General features: G+C 49.2%; 1 protein-coding gene across 1 annotated transcript; it reads left to right on the forward strand.

The window, feature by feature from the left end:
- The first annotated feature begins 2,163 nt into the window (after positions 1-2,163).
- CHMP4B (charged multivesicular body protein 4B) lies at positions 2,164-23,859 on the forward strand. Its single transcript, XM_040575897.1, has 5 exons — positions 2,164-2,486; positions 18,910-19,087; positions 19,884-19,998; positions 20,385-20,511; positions 23,050-23,859. Exons 1-5 carry the CDS (start codon positions 2,291-2,293, stop codon positions 23,115-23,117), a joined length of 684 nt encoding a protein of 227 aa, XP_040431831.1. The 5' UTR covers positions 2,164-2,290; the 3' UTR covers positions 23,118-23,859.
- The last annotated feature ends 1,773 nt before the right edge of the window (positions 23,860-25,632 follow it).

The raw sequence follows: 25,632 nt of genomic DNA on the forward strand, positions 1-25,632 counted from the left end.
TAAATTTTGACGTGATGGAAAACCTTGTGGGAAAGATAATTTAATTACGAAAAAGAAGACGTCGTCACTGAGACGCTGTGAGCAGTGCTCAGTGCTGTTCTGTGTGGGGAAGGGGGCTCGTCGCAGCAAGCCAGGAGCTCTGAAATCCCATTCCGTGCTGTTTAGCCCAGCTGTATAACCTCCAATGAAACCCAGGGTCAATTAAGATGTGCCCAAATTGTTCTGTTTCCCGTGGGCCAAACGGGGAGAACTCTCCCAGGAGCCGCGTTCCTGTGGCGGGTGCCTGGCCACTGCCGGGCTGGGGCAGGTCAGAGCGGCCGGGACGGGGCTGGGGCTCCGCGTGCACACAGCGCTCCTGGCCGCACACCCAGGCACGATATTGGTCTCTACAGATCTGCTGCCAGAAGCCTCCTGGCGTTTTGTGGGGGTTCCCTGGGCTTGGTGTGTCCCCTGGAAGGTCTGGAGCTGGTGCTGGATCAGAACACACGTACGGGGAGCTCAGCGTCTGCTTCTGACAGCGGGCTGTGAGAGTCACAAAGGGGCAGGCAGAACGCTGTGTTCTAGCTCCTGAAGTTTCCAGCTACCCTGCGCACTTTTTCTCTAAGCCCCAGTGGATTTTCCTTGTGTATTTATTTGTGCGTGCGTGTCTTTGCTCTGTGCCTGCCGTTACAAACTTAACGAGCCGGGATGCGGCAGGGCTGTTGGAAACCCTCGCGGGTGAGCTCCTGCCGGCTGCCGTGCCTCACGGGGCTGCTCCTGCGTGGAGCTCACCACAGCACCTGCTTGCGCACGGGGCTCCCTTGGCGTTTGCTGAAGTGACGCCCCACGACCAGTACCACCAGTACCGACAGATACCGGTACCACCAGTACCGACAGATACCGGTACCACCAGTACCGATACACACCGATACCACCAGTACTGACGTATACCGATACCACCAGTACCGACACACACCGATACCACCAGTACCGACACACACCGATACCACCAGTACCGACAGATACCGGTACCACCAGTACCGATACACACCGATACCACCAGTACCGACAGATACCGGTACCACCAGTACCGATACACACCGATACCACCAGTACCGATACACACCGGTACCACCAGTACTGACAGATACCGGTACCACCAGTACCGACATATACCGGTACCACCAGTACCGACGCACACCGGTACCACCAGTACCGACGCACACAGGTACCACCAGTACCAACAGATACCGGTACCACCAGTACCGACATATACCAATACCACCAGTACCGACATATACCAATACCACCAGTACCGACACACACTGGTACTACCAGTACCGACGCACACTGATACCACCAGTACCGACGCACACTGATACCACCAGTACTGATACACACTGATACCACCAGTACCGACAGATACCGGTACCACCAGTACCGACGCACACCGGTACCACCAGTACCTACACACACCGGTACCACCAGTACCAACGCACACCGGTACCACCAGTACCGACATATACCAATACCACCAGTACCGACACACACTGGTACTACCAGTACCGACATATGCCGGTACCACCAGTACCGACGCACACCGGTACCACCAGTACCGACGCACACCGATACCACCAGTACCGACATATGCTGGTACCACCAGTACCGACGCACACCGGTACCACCAGTACCTACACACACCGGTACCACCAGTACCGACACACACCGGTACCACCAGTACCGACGCACACCGGTACCACCAGTACCTACACACACCGATACCACCAGTACCGACGCACACCGGTACCACCAGTACCGACGCACACCGGTACCACCAGTACCGACGCACACCGGTACCACCAGTACCGACGCACACCGATAGATATTAACAAAACCCCACCCCGCTGTGGGAGCTCCCCGGGCCAGGCCCTGCCTCAGGCCGCCGCTGCCATGGCAACGCCCCCATGACGTCACCGCGCGGTGACGTCACCCGCCGTCTGTGGCCGCTTCCCGGTTCCTCCCGGCAGCCTGCTCCTCCCCGCCTTTCCCGGCGTGCCTCGTGCCCGGCCCCGCCCCCGCCGGGACTCCATTTCCCAGCGCGCCCCTCGCGCGGCCGCCGCTCGTCGGCGCGGCGCTGCGCCGCGGGGCACGCCGGGAGCTGTATGCGGCGGGGGGGCGGCGAGCCGGGGCGGGGCGGCGGCAGCGGCAGCAGGAGCGGCCCGGGCGGCGGCGGCAGGAGGAGGCGGCAGGAGGAGGACGAGGCCGAGGGGAGCGCCGAGCGCGGCAGGACCCGACCCGTGCCGGCGCAGCCATGTCGGGGCTCCTGGGGAAGCTGTTCGGGGCGGGGGCCGGCGGGAAGGGCGGCGGGAAGGGCCCGTCCCCGCAGGAGGCCATCCAGCGGCTCCGCGACACGGAGGAGATGCTGAGCAAGAAGCAGGAGTTCCTCGAGAAGAAGATCGAGCAGGAGCTGGCGGCCGCCCGCAAGCACGGCACCAAGAACAAGCGCGGTGAGGGACCGGGGCGGGGGGGTGGGGGTGGCGCCGGGCCTCGTGTGGCCGCCTGGGGTTGTTTGTTTTTCTTAAAAAAATCGCGGATTTGGGTTGAACGGGTTTGGGTCTGCTGCCGTGGGGCTGGATCTCAGCGTCTGGAGCCGCCTCGGAGCTCGGCTGTGGCACCGGGGCCGCGGCTGCGCTGGGGCGAGGCTGGGGGCCGGTGGCAGGGACGGGGCTCGGCCGAGCCCTCCCTCAGGAGGCTCCCTTGGGAGCAGCTCCACCCACCCAACAAATCGGCTTCCAACCCCGATCGTAACTCACTGCAGCAGCCGCAGTAAGGTTTGAGTTTCTCCTGTATTTTTTTGGCCCGCTTCGGTAACAAGCTTAAAGGCAGAACTCCAAGACCCATCGCTACAGCCCGCCTGTGCCGCGGTTCTGGCACCTGTTACCGATCCTCTTCCGCTGCTCCTCTTCTTTGCCTGCTACGGCTTGGGACGGGACGGGGGGGGTGGCGTTAAACTAGAAGAGGGCAGGCTCAGGTTAGATGTAAGGAGGAAATCCTTCCCGCTGAGGGCGGCGAGGCCCTGCCCAGGCTGCCCCGGGAGCTGGGGGTGCCCCATCCCTGGGGGTGCCCAAGGCCAGGCTGGGTGGGGCTGGGGGCAGCCTGGGCTGGGGGCAGGGGGTGGCCCTGGGTGGGCCTTAAGGTCCCTTCCCACCCAAACCTGTGGGTTCTGGGCTCCGTGAGGCCTCTCCCCACGCCTCTCTGTGCTGTGGGCTGCAGCGCCGGGCAGTGGAGGCATCGCCTTTCCTTGGAGGCGCAGGAGGGAGAAGAACCTGCCCGTGCGCTGCAGGATTCTGGGTCAGACTAATTGCGGTCTCCAAGCAGAACAGGATCCCGATGAGTAATTAGGGAGCTGTGAAAATGAGAAGGGCTGAGGATGGTTTTCTGGTGGAACGCCAAAATATCCCCCCCCCCCCCCCCCCCCCCCCCCAAGGAAACTTTCCTTTCTTTTCTCCTCTCTGAAGCCAAGAGACCAGTGTTAATACTGGGCTGCTGGGAAAGGCAGTGGGTATCTGCTGGCTTGCTGGGAAGTGAGCTCTCCTCGGGACACGTTGTTCGTTTCTGCACAGTTTGAGGTGTCAGTCATCAGTTTAGCTGGAACAAATTCCCTGTGCGTGTTTCTTTTTTGTTACGCGGCTGTTTGGATTTGTCCCTCTCTGACTTCAGGCTGTTTTATAATCCAGAAATTGTGACTTTGATGCAAAGTCACTTAAATTTGTAACTTGGGGAAAACAAAAACAAATTGGTTTTATTTATGAAAGTCTGCTTTTTAATGGAAATGTTTTGATCTAATGGAGACGTTTTAAGCAACACCAAATGACCCCTAATTTATTAGGGATGGTTTTTAAGGATTGGCTCTTTATTGGATCTGAACTTTTAAAAGACCCAACTCTAAAAATCCTTAGAGCTTTCGTTCCTCACCGAGACTCCTGGCTTTCCCTCCGGGGGTATTTATATGTCCCCCCTCTTTAGCAAGATGCACGGCCGGGAGGTTTCGATGTTGTTAGCAGAAGCTGCTGTGGTAAAGCAGGCAGGAGAATCTGAGTCTGCAGCAGTGGGGAGGGAGCTTCACGGGGAGATCAAGGTGCTCTGGGGAACGCGGAGCGATGTTTCCGTGTTCCTGGGGGGAAGATGCACGTCCTGCACCCTCGGTGTCACGGCAGGAGCCGCTCTGTGCTGCCGGCACACCGAGCCCTTGTTCGGCTGCCAGGCGCGCGCGGTTTCTAAAGGCTCATTCACCAGCGCCTTCAGCACCCCTGGAGTCAGAGGGAAGCACAGAAATGGCCCTTGTGCCTGCCCCAAGCGCACGCAGGGCTTTTATTAATTTAAGGACTTGTTTTGTGTGTGTGTTTTTCATCATCGGCATGGAGGGTGTCTAGGCTGTGCAACCAGACAGCTCCTCGTGAAATTCTGAAGTTAAAACGAGTAACCAGCTGGTATAAATATCCTCAGCGTGCCCTTAGGGTGCTTTGCTTCTTGGCACGGGAGGCTTTCAACTTGTGTTAGGAAGTGGTTTTTTTTTTTATGGTCTTTCTTTTCTGGCTGCACGGCTGTGGCAGTTTTATGATCGCTGTGCCTTCGGAAGGGACTCGAGCGCTGGGATTTTAACAGGCAGCATTTTTTTCTTTTTGCTCTACCAATTCCTTCCTATTGCTCCCTAGGACCCAAGTAGCTCCTGGAGCGGGGGAAGGCAACAATCTGCTAGGGTCAGGTCGACGCGAAGGCATCGATGCTGTTTTTGGTGCGTGTTAGGGAGAGCAGCAGCTACAGCTTTCGCGTGGTTACCATTTGTTGTCCATGGGGTGGAAAACTGCCAGGGAGAAGGTTGGTCATCCTTAGAACAGGATGAAAAGATGCAAGTGAGTGTTCTGTCTTCTGGGAAGGACCTGGGTTAGGCCTGTGTTTTGTTTTGTTATCTCCTGTAAGTGTCCAGCCTGTTCTTTTGCAAACGGCGTGAGTTTGGGTGTTCACCTTTTTTTCTCAAGAGACTCTTCAGCGCTTTTGCTCTAGCTCACGAGCAGTGGGCTTACTCCTCTCAGTGAATGTAAGTAGCAGCACTGAGTGTGATTTGAACAGCAGCCAGCCCTCACCTTACCAGGTACTGCATCTGTCCTGAAAGTAAGCTGCGTTAACCAAAGATGCGTGCCCAGCGGTTCGGAAGTGCCGTGCAGTTGCTGCATCCTTGGCATCCTTTTATCCCGCTCCAGGTGGTGTTTGTGGTGGTGTTGCATCAAGTCAGGATAGCTCGGGCTGATCTTCATCACCCCTGCCCCAGCTCTACGCCTTTGGCCACCACCGGGCTAGCTCGGGAAGCCAGGCTGCAGAGGGAATAGCGCGTACAGAAAGTGCGTTCGTTCCTTATCCCTGACCTCTGTGGGCGTCGTGCTTCAGCCGGCGTCTTTTCGCTGCCCTTTCTGATGGAAACCCCAAGGTGAAGTTGTCTCAGCGTGAAGTTTACAGCGGGGAGAGAGCCCTGATGCCCTGCTGGGTGCCACTTCTATGAGCAGCCCACCAGGGGTTAGATGCGGAGTAAATCAGTGCAGTCACGCTCCTGCCTGCCCCTGGATTTTACCTTTTCGTTAGTGAGCGCAAGGTCCCCAAATACTGGAAAGAGGGAGAAGCTGACACCAAGCTAATGTGCAGTAGATATATTCAGGTGTTAGCAGGAGACTGACATTTTATGGGTTTTCTGTCAACTCGGATTTCTGCCAGCTAGTCAGAGTGCCTCCTTCTCTGTAAATAAACACAGCGCTGTTTTTTTTCGGCACTGGTGACCAAGTACAAAACGGATGCAAAACCGCAGCTAAATACCAGCTGTGTAATCCAGGCTTTTCCTGGAAAGACAACACTCCTATTTTCCGTCTCACACCAAAAAAAGAAAGCCAAACAAGACAGCTGGGCGTGAGCTGAAGCCGAGAGTCAAGGCGTTATGGCTCCCCCCGTCATCTTTCAGCGGACCCTGCTGCTGCCGCAGGCAGGTCAGCTCAGCTGGCCGCTCCCACCCTTCTCTGCCTGTCCATCCGTCGGTCTGCCGTGTCCGTCTGTCCGGAGCTCAGCAGGGCTGCCCGGAGCACCGCGGCTGGCGTCGGCTGGTCCCCAAACCAGGAGGGGCAGCGTCTGCTTCCACCGCCGCTCCCTGCGCTGACGTGAGCGGCTGCGTGGGCAGCGCGTGAGTTGGGTCAGTGGCTGCTGCAGCCAGAAGCGAACTCCCCAAAGCACAAACCAAACGCCCGCCAACCCTGTTTTCTGCTCTCCGGCACGGAAACAAGCGCTGGGGCTGGCCCCGCGGTGAGGAGCGCGGCTGGAAGGAGGAGGGCGGTTCTGCCTCCTCGTCCTGTGCGGGGCCAGCCCCGGTGTTGTAATCGTGGTGAAACCCGAGCGGGACGTGGGTCTCCCAGCTGGGGGCGGCTGGTCATCCGCTGAAACGTGGAAGCACGCCTGCGTGATGGCGGGGATGCTTTTGTGTAGGTGTCTGAGTGGCTCAAAGTGTCCAAATCACCTGGAGTTCAGGGAAGAGAAAGCTGCAGCCTCGGGATCAGCAGCCCGTGCGTAAGGGTCTCGCTTGGGATCGCTCGCAAACGTGCTTGTAAGGTCCTCCGTGATGTCTGGCAGGAGAAGTGACCTCTGCTCCCAGAGTCAAGTGTCACGAACCTGGTTTTGCTGTCATAAATCATAAGCTGCTGATGCAGGGAAGCAGAAATCCTGTAGCAACTACCGTCCAGCCCTCCTGGTAACAAGGCGCTTGTCTGTGTCTGCAGTCACCGTCTGGTTCCGAAAGCACCTTTCAGTTCCAGGTGCTTAACTGGAAAGTGTGGTTTCAGTGTAAGAGCGTCGATAGCGATGCTGGCTCAGTCCTTCGTCTCTCCTGAAGATGAATGGGTTGAGTGTTAAGCGCCTGGCTTGGGCGAATCGCGCTGGTTACTCTGGTTTTAAGGAGGTGTTTCAAAGCAACAGGAAGCTTGTAGTCCGCCGTTCTGTCCTGTGCCTGTGGAAGAGACTTTTGGAGTCCAGTTGCTGTAGTATAGAACAACTGGGGAGGGATGGGAGGATTCAAAACACCTTTTAAAAAACTTTGAAAAGCTGCACAAATAACCCCCCAGCCCTGCAGTTCTGCCAGATGCAATTTGGTAACGCCTTGCTGCAATCCATCCTTCCCCTGGTCTGTGCCGTGCCCTGTCAGAGGGGAAGCCCGGTGTGTTCGCAGCCACTGACTTTGCTTTTATTGCTTTTTTATTGCTTTTTCTATCCCAGTATCACGTGCTGGATTCCGGTACCCCGGTAAGCCTCAGCTCTTGTTAGTAAAGCCTGCTGAAGGGCTCCTAGTTCTGGTTCTGAGCCGCGATTTGCAGCTGATGCGGAGTGCTGGTGTGGTTTAACCCTCCTTCGCTCACTCGGACTCGTTCAGCAAGCTGCCAGCTTGGTTCTCGCTGGCAGGGGTTGTGCTGGGATTTCGGGCTTGGCACTTGTTCCCTCCAGGCCTCCGGTGGCTCGCAGCTTTCAGGCCTTCGGAGCTTTCAGGCCTGCGGCGATGGCAAAGGACGCGGCTGTGCTTCGTGTCGAGCAGGGATTGCTTTCCAGCCTCTCCTTCCTCTGCGTCGCTGCTGGGTGCTGGAAGCAGTAGCACGCCGTGCCGTACGCTGCCGGCTGGAAGGCCGCTGCCAGGATTTGGACGGATTTTCGCTCTCCCCAGTGAAATCCTTATCTGTTTTGGAAAAAAAACGTGGAGTTGTTAACGCTGCCCTTTCTGTTGTACCGGGGCAGTGCGCGCCGCTCGCCCGGAGCCTTGGCACGGCGTGTGGTGTGAGCGGGGAGGACGTGGCCTGGCCTGCAGGCAGCGAGGCGCTGCGAGTGTGTGTCTGGCAGGAGCGGGGTGTAAAGCGAAACTTCCCCGTTTACTCGTGACACCCAAAAATGCACCATTTTGCAAAACTAAAAGTTGGAGCAGCGTGGGGACTTCAGCGCGCTCTCTGTGGATTCACAGCCAGGTACCCGGCGAAGCGGAACTTGTGGCGCAAGGTGCCCGAAACGGACAGCGTGCAGTTGGAGGATGCTAAAAACGCTCGTGTCAGACACGGGGAGAGCCCGGCCGTCCCCTCGGACACGTGACGGCCCCACGGAGGTGCTGCCGGTGGCCGTGCTGGCAGAGCTGCCTCTGCAGGTGGGTGAGGCCGTTGGCAGGTGCAGGGCAGGTCTGCTCGCAGCGCCATGCTGGGCCCGGGCCAGGAGGCTGGGGCATCGCAGACCTTGCCGGTGGTACCGGGGTGGCGAAACACCTGGCTGCTGCTGGGAAGGGCACGGGCAGAGCTGGAGATCCCTGTCGGTGAAGCTCAGTGCCTGGCTGGGACCAAGGCAGTGACAGTTCTGCCCCAAATGGCCTCACAGTTGGAAATCCGGTTGGGAAGAGCCTGCTATGGCTTCCTGCGGGCTCATCAGTTATATGAGGCCTTTCCAGTGCTCCTTTTATAGGGGCTAATATAACCGGAGCACTGACGTGATATAATATAACCATTACACTGGCAGATGTTGTCTTTTAACTCTGAACTGGCTGGCAGTCAGCTGTGGCAGTTTGTGTTGGTGCTGTCCCAAGAACCAGGGTAGGCACCCGTTTTTGCACACGCTGACTTGCGTGTTTTGTCCCTGTGTGCAGTGACTGAGGGCTCGGTACGGGCTTCCACGACTGCTGCCTTCTCTGTGCTGCGGTCCTGTGGTGATGGTTGCCGCAGCTCGGAGGAGAAGCCCCCGGGAGAGCTCCCAGCGCCTGCCCGGGCCTGAGGGGCTGCAGGAGAGAGGGGAGGGTCCCTGCCAGGGGGTAGGGACAGGACGGGGGGGGGGGGGGGGGGTGGCGTTAAACTAGAAGAGGGCAGGCTCAGGTTAGATGTAAGGAGGAAATCCTTCCCGCTGAGGGCGGCGAGGCCCTGCCCAGGCTGCCCCGGGAGCTGGGGGTGCCCCATCCCTGGGGGTGCCCAAGGCCAGGCTGGGTGGGGCTGGGGGCAGCCTGGGCTGGGGGCAGGGGGTGGCCCTGGGTGGGCTTTGAGGTCCCTTCCCACCCGAACCATTCTTTGACCTGCGAGGGCTGTAATAACGATGCGGGTTGGCAAACACCTTTTGGAGCTGGAGCCTGTACGGGTTTGTCATTAGAAATGAAATGAAGCTCTGGCTCCGAGGCGGGCTGCGGCCTTGCCAGTGAAGTGTTCAGAGGTTGAGTCAGGAAGTACGAGGTATTTTGAAAAATAAATATGGTTCAATTTATTTGCTTTATAATTTTGGGGTTTCCCCAACTTTTTCCCCTTCCCATCATCGGTGTTGGAATTGGAAAATTTGTGAAAAAAAGTTAAAATTTTCACATCTCAAAATAGCATAACTTCACCAGACAAGATGTTGAGGGAAGTGCTAAATATTGTGACAGCCTCGATGAAATTCTTCAGCTTGGCGACACTGTAGTGGGAACTACACAGAGCTGGAAAAAGGGTGACAGATTACCCAGCCAGTAACTTACTTCATGCCCCGAGAAGAACAAGTCTCCAAATGAGCCACTTAAAGGTAGGATCTCCTGAATTTTGTGTCTTTAGTCTCAAAACTATTGCTTAAACTTAAGGATTCTTTTTTCCTGTCAAAAAAGAACATGTTGAGATGTTTAAGAAGAGCTACTTCTGTTCTTGTAAAGCTGAACCCCTCTGATGTGTTTCTGGGAAGGAGACTCAGGGGAAGACAGTAGTTTTTTCACTGGGATTCTCTTTAACTAGGCATCCTTCAGCAGTCACAAAATAAAGAAGAAAACTCACAACGAGCATTTGCAGTCTGTAAGGATCCCAAAGAGCCCTTAAGGAGCATACTTTTTTCGTCCAAAAACCTTCAACATTTGTTGAATTCTGAATAATGTCTCTGAGTGTGTATAAGTATCAAACTGATGTGAAGTAGGGTGCAGATGTTTAGCAGCAAGCAATGTTGGTGGGCGCTTTGAAAGGGTAAGAGAGGATCATTTACCCCAGTGGCCTCAGGGAAAAAGACAGAAGTGTCCAGGACGGCTCGCCTAGAGATTATCTCAGTGAGGATTATTGACCAGAGGATTGCTGTCTTGGTGTTCAAGGGGCAAAGAAATCAGCTTCGAAGGGTTTCTTTCGTCCTGGACTGTTAACCTCTGCTTCCTGCACAAGGTTGGGCCCAGGAGGAAGTTCCTCGTCTCGCCAGCTCTGGCCCCACGAGTGCAGCGTGCTTCGGTCTGCAATTTTCAGCCTGAGTGGCTTACTCACCGCTTCGGCAGTAAATCATGTTGCGATCATGGGTTGTGACCTTCAGAAGCACACTTTCTGCGCTCATAAAACTGGCTATTTCTGACTCACTTGTATAAGGAAGCACGATGAGGAGATGTGTTAGGGTTCAAGTACGGCTCCTTCCACCCCAGCTGTGGGGTGCGGAGCCACGGGGCCGGTCCCGGCGTGTTACGGAGGTGGCTGCTGCTGTGGTGCTGCGGGTGCTGCTCGGGCAGGGAAGTTGGTTGGTACTGCTCTGCTTGGTACTGCACGTAGCAGAGCTTGTGGTGCTGGTGTGCAGGGGTGCTTTCTTCTTGATCGCTTCCCCCTTGACTATTTACACATTTTTCAACGGTGAATCCGTATTGTGTAGTTCAATCTCTCGCACAACGGCCTAAATGCTCTTGCACTACTTTCTTCAAGAGGAAGTTGTAATCTTGTTTTAAATTCAGAGAGGACAGAAGCCTTCTTTTATTCTCTGTCTGGGTTGAGCTGCTTTATTCAAGTAGTTTTAATCAGTCGCTTAATCTTTGAGCTAGGAAACATTGCCGTCCTTTGAGCAGAGGGTTTGGGAACTAATAGATGCTTAGTAGACAGACACAAAAAGATAAATGGAGAAAAAAGACAGAACCCCAGTTTCTTCCCGGGCAAAACCACCGCCTCCTCTCCAGGAGGGGCACAGGAGCCTGCTGCCAGCCCTGGTGGCTGCTTTCTGGGAGCTCTGCTGGAGGTATTAAGCCCTGGTAGTGGGGGAAATGTGTGATGATGGCTTCAAGCATCCAGCAAAAAGTGACTTTTAGGCCTGCGTATATCCTCCGGACATCACAGATCTCAGTAGGTGATCTTCCCTGGGAACGAAATCCTGCTGCTTTGCCCTGCGTTAGCCTTGGAGTTGATGTGAATTTATCTTTAACCATGCTTCAGTGCCTTTCTCCCATCCACTTTCACACCGTGATGCTTAAAATCAAAACTGTCTTCTCTGACCTCCGACGTTTTGTGCTGAATGTAGGCAGGGGATTAATGGGCAACCAGTTAGGAACAGGCTTACGTGCTGGTTGCTGGCCGTGCTTGCTTCCTCTGCAGTCCCTTGTCCGAGGCTGGTGTGTTGTTAGTGTCACTGAAAGGCCTCGTGTTCCTTCTCAGGTGGAGAAGCGTCACTAGTGCGCAGGACAGGCACGAGGCTCTGTTGGAGCAGATGAAGGGCAGGAGATATTTCCAGCACCGGTACCTGCGCCAAAAAAAAGCCCAGGCAGAAGTGTGAAGGACAAGGGTGCTCTCTAGCTGTTGTATCTGGACCAGGGGTTTTGGAAACAGCCCAAAAGGTTTTAGAAGGGCCCTGCAAAAGATCTGACCTCTGGGTCCCTGAGCAGAGAACTGAGTTGCCAGCTGCTGCACGGTGCGAGCCCCGGCTGCTCTCAGAGCTTCCTTGGGACGTGCTGCGGGTTGGTTGTGGCAAGGTGCTGCCTGGGTGCTTTTCTGCTAACGAGTCTTTTCTGCTGGGTGCGAGCCCCTACGAGTGTTCTTCAGCGTTTCTGAGCTCGCAGGCCTCAGAGGCGGTGCGGTTATTCAAGGCTGAGCTCAGAGGTATGAAGGAATTTTGGTAAGTGCGGTGGGATTTGTCATTGCTGGATTTACATCGAGCTGTTTGTGTGCTTGTAGCATTGGAGGTTTTTTTCTGAATTGCTTTAAATTAGATCTTTGTGGGATTTTTGTGAGACACTGTGAGCTGTTTGCTAATCCTCAGCAGAGTGAGAGATTAACAGTCACTGTCTAAGGTGAAGCCGCTGCAAGCCAGGCAGCAATTTACTTGTTACGCTTTGTGGTGCCTCTTGTTTATCCCATTTCAAGGGCAACGAGGATGTTGTTGATGATTATATTTTCTGCCTAGGCAAGCAGCAGGAAGATGGAACCACATTTTCAGACGCAGCAAAAATAATGATGCTTCTTCTGTTGAGTAAATTATAGACAGGCTGACGATACAACGTGCAGGAGGGCACCCGCCGTGAAGTGGCTCCATCACCTCTGGTGTCTGGGCTTTCTGTGAGAGGGGCCAAGAGACCCTTTTGGGAAGCCTCTCTGCTGTTACCTCACAGTATTTATTTTGGCATGGCACGGCTGATACAGGATACATGATTTTTGAGGCTGCTGTGGAACGTTTTTGTTGCATATGAATATGGCTGGTGATATTTTCTGATGGTATCTCTGGTTCTGCCATTTCTTCTTTCATTTGCCAGAGAACTTAAGAATTGGACATGAGATTACCCCCACTCCAGCTGCAGCAATCAGAGCTATTAATCCGTCTTCCTCTGCTTCTATTTTAGGTGTCTGGTGTAACTCTAACAGATCGTTGTGCCATTTCTTCCAGTTACAGGTGGGAGGTGGACAGGCAGTGAGCGTGCACCTTGTGAGCTGTCAGTCAGGACAAATTCCCCAGTTTCACAATGCCTGGACCTCCGTAGAAGCCTGGTTTGGAACTCAGTGAAACTCCCGAGTGTTTTTTGCCACTGTTAGCAGTGCTCTTTGAAGCACCCGGTCCTGCTCTCCTCAAGTTGAGACATGTTTTTGCCAGCAGAGCCTGGAGTTCCAAGTATTTGGAAAAAGAAGTCTTGAGTTCTTCCTTGTTTCTTTATAAACCAGTCTGTATTTTGTTACTAACGATATTTAAAAGCATTTATTCAATGGGATTGCTGTGGGCGTAAGAACCCCATCAACACTGCTTGTCCTGCAAGTGTACAAGCAGGACGTACTTGCAGCAGGGCTGTTGATTTTTGATGGACTTACTGATGTTTCGAGCCAGTTTTTTTCTCTGAATGCAGTATTACTTAGCAAAAAATGTATTTTTATTATCCTGCTAACTCTGATCACTCTGAACCTTCTTCCTATTTCACTACCAAACTGTTGTAAATATTATGAGGGAGATCTTAGACTTATGATGGATCTGTTAATAATTGTTTGCATACAGGTTGAAATATCTTAAAAATTACATAAAATTCTTCCCGATAGCATTTTTTTGAGAACAAAGTGAAATTATTTGGGTGAACTGTTATGCTCTTTCAGACTTGTAAGCCCGGACAGAGGAGGATAGTCTGGTAAAATGACTCTGCCCTTTTCGCTTGTGAGTGTTCATTTATCGGACAGAGGAGTGGCTGAAAGCCATAACATGAGCTCCTGCTTATCAGTTGTGTTGGAGTGCTGGGCGCTGCTGTGCCTTCTTTTTGCTCCCTGTGGTCAAATAGCATAAAACTGCTGCTGGACTTCTGTGGGGGGGCTACCACAGAAATTCAAGTAGGTAGGAAATTTAAAAGTAACAAAAAAGCACAAAAAATAAACTAATATTTTGCAGTTCAGCAACTGAAGACTAAAAAGGAAAGAAGGCGTGCATTTTTGTGTGTCAAAAAGTTTGACTTCCTAAGAAGGCTGTAAAATTTTCTTCAAATTTACTTTTGTACGTGCTTTTCTGTTCAGGGAATTGCCAGCAGTTTTCACCCAGAGCTCTGACCGTTTAAATCTTTATCAGTGCAGATTGGGTCCAATGTCCCAGCTGTAGCCGGTAATAAAGGTGAAGAATATGTCAGACTGCCATATGGAAAAGATCCCTTTGAGCTTGCTCACCATCTCTTAATGGGTAACAGGAGTCACCCAGTTGGCTGTAAATGTATTACCTTCCGATTTAATTGTAATAATATACATTTCTGATTTTTCTCCAGTGGGTACTTACCTATGGAAAGTGCTGAAAACTTTACTAAAATTCAGATAAGTTTTGTTATCTGCTGTTAGGTTTTGGAGGGTATTTTAAGTGTTGGGGTTAGAAGGCAGAGCACACACTGTCCCCTTGAAGTCTGGGGGTTGTAAAGTTTTCCTAAAATACTGCGTTAGTGGGCTCTTGCTATTGTCTTGTGAAAACTAACTTTCCATATAACCATCAAATATTTTTTTATTGTGGGGTTTGCTTTGATTTATTAAGTGAAGATAACCAATCGATCTTGGGATTTTTATTTTTTAATAGTTAATTCTAAGTCTACCGCCAGTTTTTGCTTCTTGCATCAACGCATCGAATCCAACGCTGTTTAGCAGGTTGAGTTGGTCATCTGTCAGTTTGTTCTGGTGGTTCAGCAATCGCTGTCCTTTTGTGATTCCTGCAAGAGACTTGAGCTAAAAAGAAAGGAGAGGCGGAAAAAAAAAAGGCAAGCCAAAAGATCCCCTCCTAAAACAGCCAGTGCTTTGAAGTGGTGCCGCTGTTTTTATATAGAAATAGGTTAATTCAAGAGCAAGTTAACCCCAATCCAAAGCCTTCCTGCTTTTTGGGAGGAGAAATACCTGGTGTTACCTAACAACTTCGGTGGAACGCGATTCCTTGCGGAGGGAAGGCTGTCAGGGTGATGATGCAGCCTGCTCCGTGCTTTCTGAGCAGACACCGTGTTTCCCTTTCCCGTGCCTGGTGTCCTTCCGTGCGTGTCCTGTGCCGAGGAGCTGGTGAGGTTTCAGTGCAGAGCCCGGCAGCACCGGGCTGCTTTCTGCATCTCAGCCACGCTGCGCGATCCAGCGTGGACCCACCGCTAAATAACTAACTGCTGATGGGTTGAGATCATAGCCTGTCTGTGCTTCATCCTGCACAAAGGCAGATACTGTCATAAGAAGCACATAGCGCGCAGTTTGGTGAAAGTCATGATGAGAAAAGCATTAATCCTATTTGCTTTGAGTGTCTGAATCTCAGGCACTTCACAGAAGCTGCTGTGGGATGCTGGTTTGATGATTTTGCAGTCTCATACAGTTTTTTTTATTCTAGGGTAAGGAAATTGTCACACGTGGAAAACGTAGATCAGCTCCTTCTAGAGAAACATGCTGCCAGGGTGCTAGCAACAGGTTCTGGGTCGTGAGCGAGGCATCTCTGGCTAGGTCAGGGAATAAAGGGTTTGGGCTTAATAGATGGTTGCAGGTCCTGCTGAGGCAGTTCCACAGCAATTACAGGTGGGTATTGAATTACGTTGCCTGCCGATTTAATTGCTGTCTTGGAAATAGTAAAGGCATAATTAGAGGTGCAGGTCCTGAGGTCTCCTCTTTCATGGCTGCCTCTTCGTGAAGAGCAGAGTTGGGCTGTGTTACATCGCGACTGCAAAGGCACATCCGTGCCTTGTGTTTGTGTGAAACGCCGTCGTGCTAGAGGGCGGTCCTGTAGCCAACTGGCTCGTCTTCGTATTTATTTCAAGTTCTGAAAATGGATGTTGTGGAGAAAGATTTTATGCGGTTCCTTTCAGAGGAAGTATTTATAGCTTTGACTTCATTGAAGATTTAATAAAAATGTATTGTTCTGGTAGCGCAAGGTTTCAGTAGGTATTTATGCAGATGGTGAGGACCGTTTCGCAGGATAAAAGCAGCAGAGCTGCTCATCAGTCTTCAGAAATCGACAAATAGGAGAGCAGAGATAAAGTAGTTATAGATGTAACCAGAATCACCCCCTGAGATGTACGCTTCCATCCGATACCACTGCTCCGTGAAGTGTAACAGCAACGTGGACAATTTATAGCTCCAGAGACACCTGAAAATTAAGAAATCAGTCCTAAGAGGGAGATGGAAAACCAACTTAACTGTAACAAGCTTGAAAAAAATAAATAAATGATTTTAAGTATTTCACTTGAAAGTAGATGCATTTTTATTGATACTACTTGTTGTTATATGGCAGAAATGATTAGTTAGTGGCCTGCAGGGTTTGCCTGCGGTCCGGGCAGAGCCAGACTTGTCTGTGAAGGGGACGTGGGGAGAGAATGGGGTCGGCGCTGCTGCTTGCAGAAAGGAGACCCCAGAGGCACGTGTCCTTTTGCTGGCGGGATGTGTGTGGGACTCAAATTGCCCAAACTTGGAAGATGAAAGTGATGTGGGTGACCTAACTTAACTGGGTGGGTTTTTTTTTTTCAGCTTAATAAAATCTTCTACTTATAAACACAATGCGTTGGGATAGTTAAGCAAGGGAACCTGGATGAAAATCAGTTGCAGGAAGCTGTGATTGTCTAATCTGAGGCACTAAATACCTTGTTCCGTGTTCCTTGGTGCTTTTAGCTGCAAGAAATTGCAGTTGTGTGAGGTTTTTGTCGTTGCAGAAACTCATTGATCACTGACCCTCCTTGGGTTGTGCTAAATGTCGATCCCGAGCTGCCCAGACACGAAGCTTTGCGTGTGGCCCTGCATCTCCAGCTAGGGCTGCGTATTGCTCCTTACCCCCCTGCAGGTGGCTGGAACATGGAGGGATTTCTAACGCTTTGTCTTCCAGTAGGTCTGGGTGAGCATCCGGGCCAGGGGGAGGTGGGTCCTGCCAGGGGTCCTCGCTGCAGAGAGGGGGGCACAGAAACCTCGGGTCCCGGCTGGGCTTGGTGCTGGGGGGTGAGCAGCAGGGGCATGCCGAGCCTGGGCGCTGGGCTGGGGGGCGGTGGGGCTGCAGCCCGGACCCATGGGCTCGGCCCTGCAGGTTTAAGGAGCACGTAGCTTGTTTTTGCAAAAGCAGGAGCCTTGATCTCTGTTAATTTCTCCCCTGCTTACATAGGAAAGGAATGACAGACACAGACGGAAGGAAGGCAGCGAAGGCCGGGCAGTGCAGTTTTGGTTCGCTGAGCTGGCGTGCACGGGGTGGAGGGAGGGGTAGGATTGCACAACCGCCTGATAAACCCCGACCACGTGCTCTTTCACCATGATGCTTGCGGTGTTTGGTGTCTCAGGGCTTGCTTGAAGAATACGTAAGCAGGAAATGTAGATAAACTGTGGCTATTCTCAGGGAAAGCTACAGCGGGGAACTGTACGTAAATTACAGTGCTTGGGTTTGCGTAATGGTTATAAACCCCCTGGTTTTGCCTATAATTCTCCTTAATGCACAAAGTCTTGAATAAAGAATGTTCTTTTGCTGTCTGACGCTTTCCCGGCATCTGTCAGTGTATAAACACAGCCTATTAACAGTTTTATCTTTCTAAGATAACTTTGTATATCCTTAATTAAACAATTAGTGCAGAATTAACCAGACTGAAAGCGCCAGTAATGCGTTGCTCTGCGCTTTATGCCTGGCATAAAGCTGGAACGTTTCAGGTGACGTTTGTGTCGTGTCCCAACAAACGCTCGCCTTTGCGTTACGCGAAGACCCCATCCTGCCCTGCTTCTGCCAAATGGAAACGGCAACTGCTGCTGCCAGCGCTTCTTGGGTAGGGGGGGATTTACTGATTGCTGGGGTGGCAGCCACCGAAATGGCTTGTGCTGGAACAGCCGAGGTGATGTTCGTTTGTCCTTGTGATCACGTCTGCGAAGGCAGCCTGTGGTCTTCTCCAAGTGTGCTTGGCAGTCTAAGCTGCAGCTGCCCAAAGTACTTTTTTATTCCTCCAGGACACTGGGGTAATTTGAAAATAATCAAAAGCAGTATATTCGTGGCCAATTGCAGAGCTGGGGGTCTGTGTACAGCTTCTGGGTGCTAGGATGTTACCTTGAAGGGCTGTCAAGCTTCTCAAGATGGCATCTGACAATACAAGAGGTGTCTGCTGGCTTAATCTGCTCTGAGGAACCAAGCTATTTTGCTTCTGTTGCAGGAATTTACTCAGCGTGTCACAAAGTTGTCATGGCTCTAGTAGGGGAGATAAGGGAAGCTGCCTGCTGCTGGGATTTCTTCCTCCTTAGTCCCCCAGCTCTCCGAAATATCTGCGAGGGAATTGTAACGGGGACAGGCAAAGGTTTGAAATAGTGTTGTAAGTTAAGAAACGGAGAGGAAGGCTGTCATGACAGCGGTTTGTGTCCAAGTTGAGTTTTTAAAGTGGGTGGGTGTATATTATACGACAAAGTCCATGACACCGTGGGCAAGAAATCTGCTTGTCGGGGGAGCAGCAGTGCCTCAGAGGGAAGTCGTCATCTCTCGTTTCCCACTGTTGTACTTGGTCTTGGTTCGTCAGTGACAGTGCTCGGTAGGTTTTGCCTCCACGCAACCCCTACCAGACATTTAACCAAGTCCAGGTGAGGCCATTTGCAAATCCGGCTTGTTGTCGCCGTGAGTGTCTTCGGATCGAGTGTGCACCAGGCTGCTGCTGCCTGCCAGGGTGCCTGGCGGAGCGTCTACTGCTGCCTGCCCTGCTTGGGAGGAGCTGAGTGCTGCGGGAGGAGCTGGACCAGTCCATGCACAGTTTGTTTAGATAGGGCTACTTCTCTATATGTACAAATATGCTGCTTCTCCCAGCAGCTGCGCAGAAGTTCAGCTGGCCGGCAGGGGCAGCAGCAGCATAACCTCATGCGATGGTTGCTGCACCAGCAGCTGTGCCGTGATGTGCTTGGGTGAGCGAGCAGAGGTGTTCCCAAGCGGACTAGCTTGCAGGGTGAAGCCTGCTGTTTGCTGTAACGTGGCTTCTGCCTTGTGGTCTTGTTATGGCTGGCTGGGCCATACTGAGCCCTCGAGTCGCTTCTTGGCTCGTGTCCTGGAGGCAGGGGATGGATGGGCAGCTCGCATTTGGCCACGTTTGAGCAATTTTTTTGAAGGAGGTAAATGTAAGACAAACAATAGAAGATGTTAAACATCGCTCTGTACTGCGTACCATCTGGTACGAAACATGAGGGGCTGTCTGGGGCACAAATCTCACAAATCCTACTTTTTTTCCCTTCTGTTGATTAGCTGCTCTTCAGGCCCTGAAGCGTAAGAAGAGGTATGAGAAGCAGCTTGCACAGATTGATGGCACGTTATCCACAATTGAATTTCAGAGGGAAGCCCTTGAAAATGCCAACACTAACACGGAAGTGCTTAAGAATATGGGGCTTGCTGCTAAAGCTATGAAAGCTGCTCACGACAACATGTAAGTTACACCCCTCTTTTTCTTCCTGTAGCAATCTTTAGTTCGGCGTTTGCTTGGTCTGCTAAATGCCAAGTTTTTCATAACTAAAGGTACAGTGAGCGTAGCAAAATCTTTTTAAAAGGCTATAACTTAAATAAAACTAAAATATTAGGTATATTTGTGTATTGACCAAAATATGAAGGACCAACACTTTTTCAGTTTGGTACCACTTCCTATGACGCGAAGCCAATAATGGCAAATGTACTTTGTCCAACAGAAGGCTAGCATCAGTGTAGTTTGAAGCAAATGGGAGGGTGTACCATTGCAGATCCACCTCACAACAGCAAGAATTTTAAGTCTCAAGGGGAGAGTTAAACTTCTTTCTTTGCAGTTTGTGTTTGTAGCAGTTTCTTTGGAGTTAGTGTATGTAGCAGTAATTAAAGGTAAACTGCATTATGGGAATGTTGTTCCAAAAGCAGATATTTTAGATGTAATATAATAGTGCTGGATTAGGGAACAGAGCAAATTAATAATAATGTCAAAATACAACCCAAAACCTCTTCGTACAAGGTCTCTGTATAATTGCTGTGAGCTAAGCTTCTTGGGAAAAGTAGAAAAAAAAATGCATAATTTTGTTTTGAGATCAGGGTGTGAGGTGTAGGAAGATAGAACTTAGACTTGCATGCAAAATATTTTTTGAGAAAGAACCGTGTGAAGTGTCACCATGGTGTGGCATTACTACAAAAAACAGGAAATATGGTCTTAAGTGCTGATTGGGAAAGTGCCTGATTTGCCTACTCTTTCCTTTGTTTTACAGGGATATTGATAAAGTAGATGAGTTAATGCAAGACATTGCAGAACAGCAAGAGCTGGCAGATGAGATTTCAACAGCCATCTCAAAGCCAGTAGGATTTGGGGAAGATTTTGATGAGGTATGCTTTGAATTTTCCTCTGTTTAAATGAAATCTTTTAATATCTGCATGCTGCATGTATCTAGTTATAGTACTGGGATATAAAATCTCTCCTGGAACTTGTTACTTGCTGTTTCTACCAGTACATACAGCAGTTGTGTACCTGACTTTATGCTGATAACATTTGGACTTGCACTATCTTCCTCTTCTCACTGCTTTCCCCACCATCTTCACTACAAGAGAGCAATACAGGAATTCAGACAAAGATTCAGATTCCTCATCTCCTCAGATTGCTCTGATCCTGTGCATTTAAGATATTTTCTGTGATAACATGACCAGCTAAATCTGCTTGATAATAAATATGATCTAAAAGTGTCTTTATTTCTCTCCTTTCTTTATAAAACTAGGATGAACTTATGGCAGAACTAGAGGAACTAGAACAAGAAGAACTAGACAAAAACTTGCTGGAAATAAGTGGTCCCGAGACAGTACCACTACCAAATGTGCCCTCAATATCAATACCATCAAAGCCAGGTATTTATGGACCAGAAACATCTTGGGTTGTTGTAAAGTACACTCACTTAAATTCTAGCTCCTCTGATTTGAGAATCCGAGCTGCAGGCAGCACAGGCATGTTGCTTGAAACAGCTTCATGAGTTCAAAATCACATCTGGTGACGTTTCTCCAAGGAGCTAACCTGCCTTTCGCAAGAACTATGGGAATCAATAACTATCACAGGAACAGTTGTTATCTGTTCTAGCACTTCTAGTTTATCTACAGCGTGGATGACACTCAGGGTAGAGTCAAGTTGTTGAAGAAAGAAGCCAGTGGGAACCTTCTACCAGTCGCTGCTGATCCAACAGGGAAGTAATATTGACAAACAGACCATGGATATAAAAGGAAGGGAGTTGAGAGCAAACTAGCTCTTAGAATTAGTCCCAGGCTGGTTATATCCACACTGAACCATGCTTCCTTGCTGCTGTTTTTTTTTAAATGTCATTCCAGTTTTTCTGGCTTTTGAGAGGAACTCACTTGTATATCCTCAGTCTCCTATTTGGGGTCCATGGTTGCCTCCTCTGTCTGACATTTGCACATATTCAAGCCAGACTGTACCAGACTTGTGGTCATGACAGTTTTAGAATATGTATATCTAGCAAAAATTAGTATGGTGATGTAACATGGAGAATGGGCAAGAAGTGTTAGTATTTACACAGTTCAAAGCTGCTGTTAAATCTGAACTAATCATTTTTCTGTGAACTAGAAGTGATACCTCATGACTTATAGTTGAGTGGGAAAACCTTTGACATGCGTTAATGGGATGTGAAGCTTTACTACCCAGTTTGCTAAATCTGCCATAAGGCATTACAAGTAAGCTGTAGTCTTTGCAGCTCTGTTTTGTGTGCTTACTTAGGGAGGGGAAAAAAGGTCCAAAAAGCTGGAGGACAAAAAAAATATTCCCAGCTTGTTGTCAGCATACCTGTAATTATCTTGCTGCTTTCCAGGCCAATTAAAGACTTGGGAAGCAGCAGACAGTGCCAAACAACAAGGTCTGCTTCAGGTGGCATGCTATGAAGTTTGCTCCTTGCGTGCTCTGTTTTTGTTTCAATGTAATCGATTTTGCACTTTTTTCCTAGTTCTGTTTTGCTAGGCAGAGTTGTTGGTAAGTGTTGATGAGGAAGGAGTGTGTTACATCAAACTTTCTGGAATCTGAGACGATCCAAATTCAGATCCAACAGCAGGAGGAAGAATTTAAATAAATGTGGGCACTACCTTTTTATTTCATAGCTGTTTTGATGGGATTTGTTCTTTTAGTGTTGGTTGGATATGGACGTTAAAAACATACCAACTAAGTATACCTTCTGCATTATATTAGCTAGTAATGACTGCTGACTAGTCAGAGGCATTATAATTGTACACGTTGAAGCAGCTGTACAGCTTAATGTAACACTTATGTAGGCATACCTCTTCATAAAATAATAAATCATAAAAATTATGAATGTTTTTCATAGTAAAAACTGTAAATATAAAACAGTGTCTTACGGGATTGGTGAAGCTGATTTTTCATGGAAATTCGAATCCCATTACTCTTTGAATGGCATGCTACTCGCCTTTTACTTAAAGCTCCCTCTGAGTCCCGCGTTTTGGAAAACCTGGGATTCTGGGGATGGTGTTGGGTGGATTTTTTCTGTAGTTGTTTGTTTCATTTTGTGTTCTTTTGTTTTCATTCATTGTTTTTCACTTAAAATTGACTTAATACAGACTGTGATCAAAAGTATTTTTGGTCACCATGGGCCAGACTTCCAAAGGGAGTGCTTTTCCTACCAGCTCAGGGGCATGCTTAATGTGTATTCCGCAGCAGAGGTGACTCTTGCCTCCTTTTCAGTCATTGGATGGAAAACAATTGTGAGCTTTCCTGCTTTTCCAGTTTTCAGGAGCTGTCTGGATTTTGACTTAATCAGCCTGAATTCGAGTTTTTTTTGTTGTTGCCTGCCAACTAAATGGGTGTCTGAAAGAATATGGGCAAAAGCTGTTTTTGTTTAGCAGAGACCGGAAGATCTTAATTTAGAAAAACAAGTTCCAAATCTTTACAAGTAATAGTGTTTGAGTTTGACTTAAAGCTGACTCAGTTCCCACTTACGTAAAGGTTTCATTAAGATGATGCAAGCCATTCTAAGTATCAATTGACTCTTTTTTTCCCTTTTGAAACAGAGTGATTTTGAAGCTGAAACACTGTCTGAGGAAATATCTTTTTTGGGTATTTTCCAAAGTTATTGTAGCTATTTCTTGGTTAAAATGTTTTGCTAAGTTGATTTGTTTTCATTGCAGAAACCAGATTTATCATGTTATATCATAACAAACAGCGTGGTTTGCTCCCCTGAAAGGACCAGAAATGATAGCACGATGCTTCCTAGTAGCTGCACCCAACCAACTCCTGGTGCTCATGGCACGAGGAGGGGAGTAGCACAGACCTAGAGCTAGGTAGCTCTTCAGCGCAAGAGTTGGACTCTTCAGACACAAAAGTTGGAAGTCTCTCAATTCCAAACTTACTGGTTTTCTTTTAATATTTTGCAGCCAAGAAGAGAGAGGAAGAAGAGGATGAAGACATGAAACAGCTGGAAGCTTGGGCAGGAGCCCAGTAACCACAGCAGTAAATGGCTGGAAAAAGACTTTGATTATCTATTCTGGGTGCAAATATGTTGTGTTGAGGAGAAAGCATAAGCAAAATGTCTTTACCTTTAATTTTAACCTGAAGCAGTGGGAACTGCACTGCTGTTTTCTGCATAGTGAGGTCTGCACGAAGGAAAGAAGGGGGAGCAGGAGGAATTGCCTGCAGTTTGTACGGTTGAATTTCTGTAAAAAGGTATTCGCAAAATCAAACGTTTGGCTTTTGGACTGTGCTAATGCCACTGCTGGATCTTCATCTTCAAAAGTTTGGGCCATATTAAATTGACGTAAGCTGAAAAACACTCTGTAATTTTAAGTCAGTTTAAGTGTGTTTAGAAGTCTTGTAAGGCATTTTAAAAAGGAAAAGTTGTAAGCCACCATCGGCTTCTTATTGTGTTTAGGTGCAGGAATGCTTTAGGTTTTTAGTTCTTTGCAAGTTATGTTTATATCCCTTTACTGATGTGTGGCTAGCCTTGTGTTTGTCACCGCAGCAATGTAGTCACTATTCCCATTTTAATTGGTGATAATGATTTGCAGTTGACAAATGCATCTTGGAAGTTGGGAAGATTTAAATTTCAGTTGTACATTTTTCTACATAGCACTATAATGTTTATTGCTTTTTCTGTGATAATAACCCATTCAGATACATACACACAATTATTTTAATTAAGAAACTACTATGGATTGCACTGTATTAAATATCTTGATTAATTTTCATCTGTGACTACTGCCATCAGTTCCTTTTGATGTTTAAGTTATCCGACTCTATTACTTAAGTGCCATTTGGCCTCTTCCTACACCAGTGACATATACTCTTTAAAGCTAGTTGAACTTTGGTTGTATAACTGTAGCTTAGTTGTATAAAACTAGAGTTTTAGCTGAGCAAAATTGCCAGAGGACTCTCACAGCCCTTATTCTAATAATCTTCTGGGGCACAGTGTCAAAGTCCACACTAAGGAGAAAATGAAAGCTGGGTTAATAATGGAATCAACAGGTTTAAGGACAGAGCTGAGAGCCTTGGCTTTGTATTTTTTTTGTCATAGAGATAACACCCATTGTGCACTGTGCAAACAAAATGTGTTTTAAAGCTCTGGTATTTTATAGGAGTTATGACTGACAATCTCAAGTGCAGTGAAGTGTCTTAGCAGAAATGTTCAGGTTTAGCTGGGAGAGGAAAAAGCAGTCCTGTAGCACTTAATGCTTTTAAGGCTGCTGATGCAGAAGCTCAGAACCTGTAAGTGACAGAGGCACCACCTGGCAACCCAGCTGTTTCCTGGGTCATGTTTTCTTTCCTGTTCATTTAGCCAATTGCTTCAACTAAAGGAAGAGCCTGGTTTGCACAGCAAGAAAATGCAATAAAGAGTGTCAAGATTCCTGTTTACTTTTAGCCAGATGGCTAGGACAATCTTGTTTCTTTTAACTTTTTTTTTTTAGAAATGATAGGGTGGTTTCTTAATAGTACACTTTATTAGCACGTATGAGGATTGATCACTCTCTTTCTGCTTTGAATATCACTGGATTCCTTGATATTTTGCATAATATCAGGGAATAGCAAAAATTCTTAGAGTAAAACTTTTCTGCCTTGCTTAGGCTCATTCTGTGGGCAAAACTTAGCTGTAAAGAACACCAAGATGCAGCACAGGAGGCAGCAGCTCTCAGTGGTGAGCAGGCTTTCTGCAGCTGTGCACTCAGTGCCCAGTTTCTCCCTTCCTAGGAGAGGCAGTCTGTCTCCTGACAGCAAACTATGGTCAATTAACTTGCCCTCATTGGACACCTCAATTTGCAGCTGCGTTGGTATTTTCCTATTTTCCATGCTGTTAATTGTTAAAGCAGAAAACTGGGATCCGGATATTTTCAGATTTTGGTTAACCCTGTTTATTTTTCCAACAGAAATTGTTCAAGCTTTGTCACTGTTGCATGTGTCTTGGATACTGTCATATTTAAAGTAGGGCACGCATGTAGTCCAGGCTGGTGGACCTCCTCACGGCTTTGCCCTTACGATGCTCTCAGCCTTCTGCAGCGGGGTGGCTGTTATCTCTGTTATGCAGGTAGAGAAACCAGGACTTTGCATTCGTACTTTGACCCTAGGGATGTGCAGTGCTTCCACCAGGCGTGGCAGGGAAGCGTTTTGTATTTATGCTGTGTGTTTGGGTTAGGGGAGTTGGGGAAAAAATCGCTGCATTGTGGCTGCTTAAATATTGTGGCTGCTTAAAGGCTCAGGAGTTGAGCACACCAAGTATCTGCTTCCTACTTTCAGAGCAGGGTGAGCAGCACAAAGACCACTTGCAGAAGCTGCACCAGGGAGTGGCTGCGAGGGCTTTGCTTCCAGCAGCTCTGTCTGTAAACCCCAGCACTTATCCTGCCCCGGGGCCTGAGAGCACTTGTGTCGGTACAGCAGGTGGCACTGTTTCCTCCCAGGAGCAATGAGATCCATTGCTCAGCCCATCGCTGCTTTATGGGAATGAAATTAGCTTTTAGTATCATTGGATC

This window comes from Cygnus olor, chromosome 16, assembly GCF_009769625.2.
Source record: "Cygnus olor isolate bCygOlo1 chromosome 16, bCygOlo1.pri.v2, whole genome shotgun sequence".
In the NCBI taxonomy this organism is placed as follows: domain Eukaryota; kingdom Metazoa; phylum Chordata; class Aves; order Anseriformes; family Anatidae; genus Cygnus; species Cygnus olor.

Bases quoted from the DNA above. Each gene is read 5' to 3' on its own strand.
- CHMP4B (XM_040575897.1), top strand. From the start codon at position 2,291: ATGTCGGGGCTCCTGGGGAAGCTGTTCGGGGCGGGGGCCGGCGGGAAG. The intron at 19,088-19,883 runs GTAAGTTACACC...TTTGTTTTACAG, and splicing joins AAAGCTGCTCACGACAACAT to GGATATTGATAAAGTAGATG. The intron at 20,512-23,049 runs GTATTTATGGAC...AATATTTTGCAG, and splicing joins ATCAATACCATCAAAGCCAG to CCAAGAAGAGAGAGGAAGAA.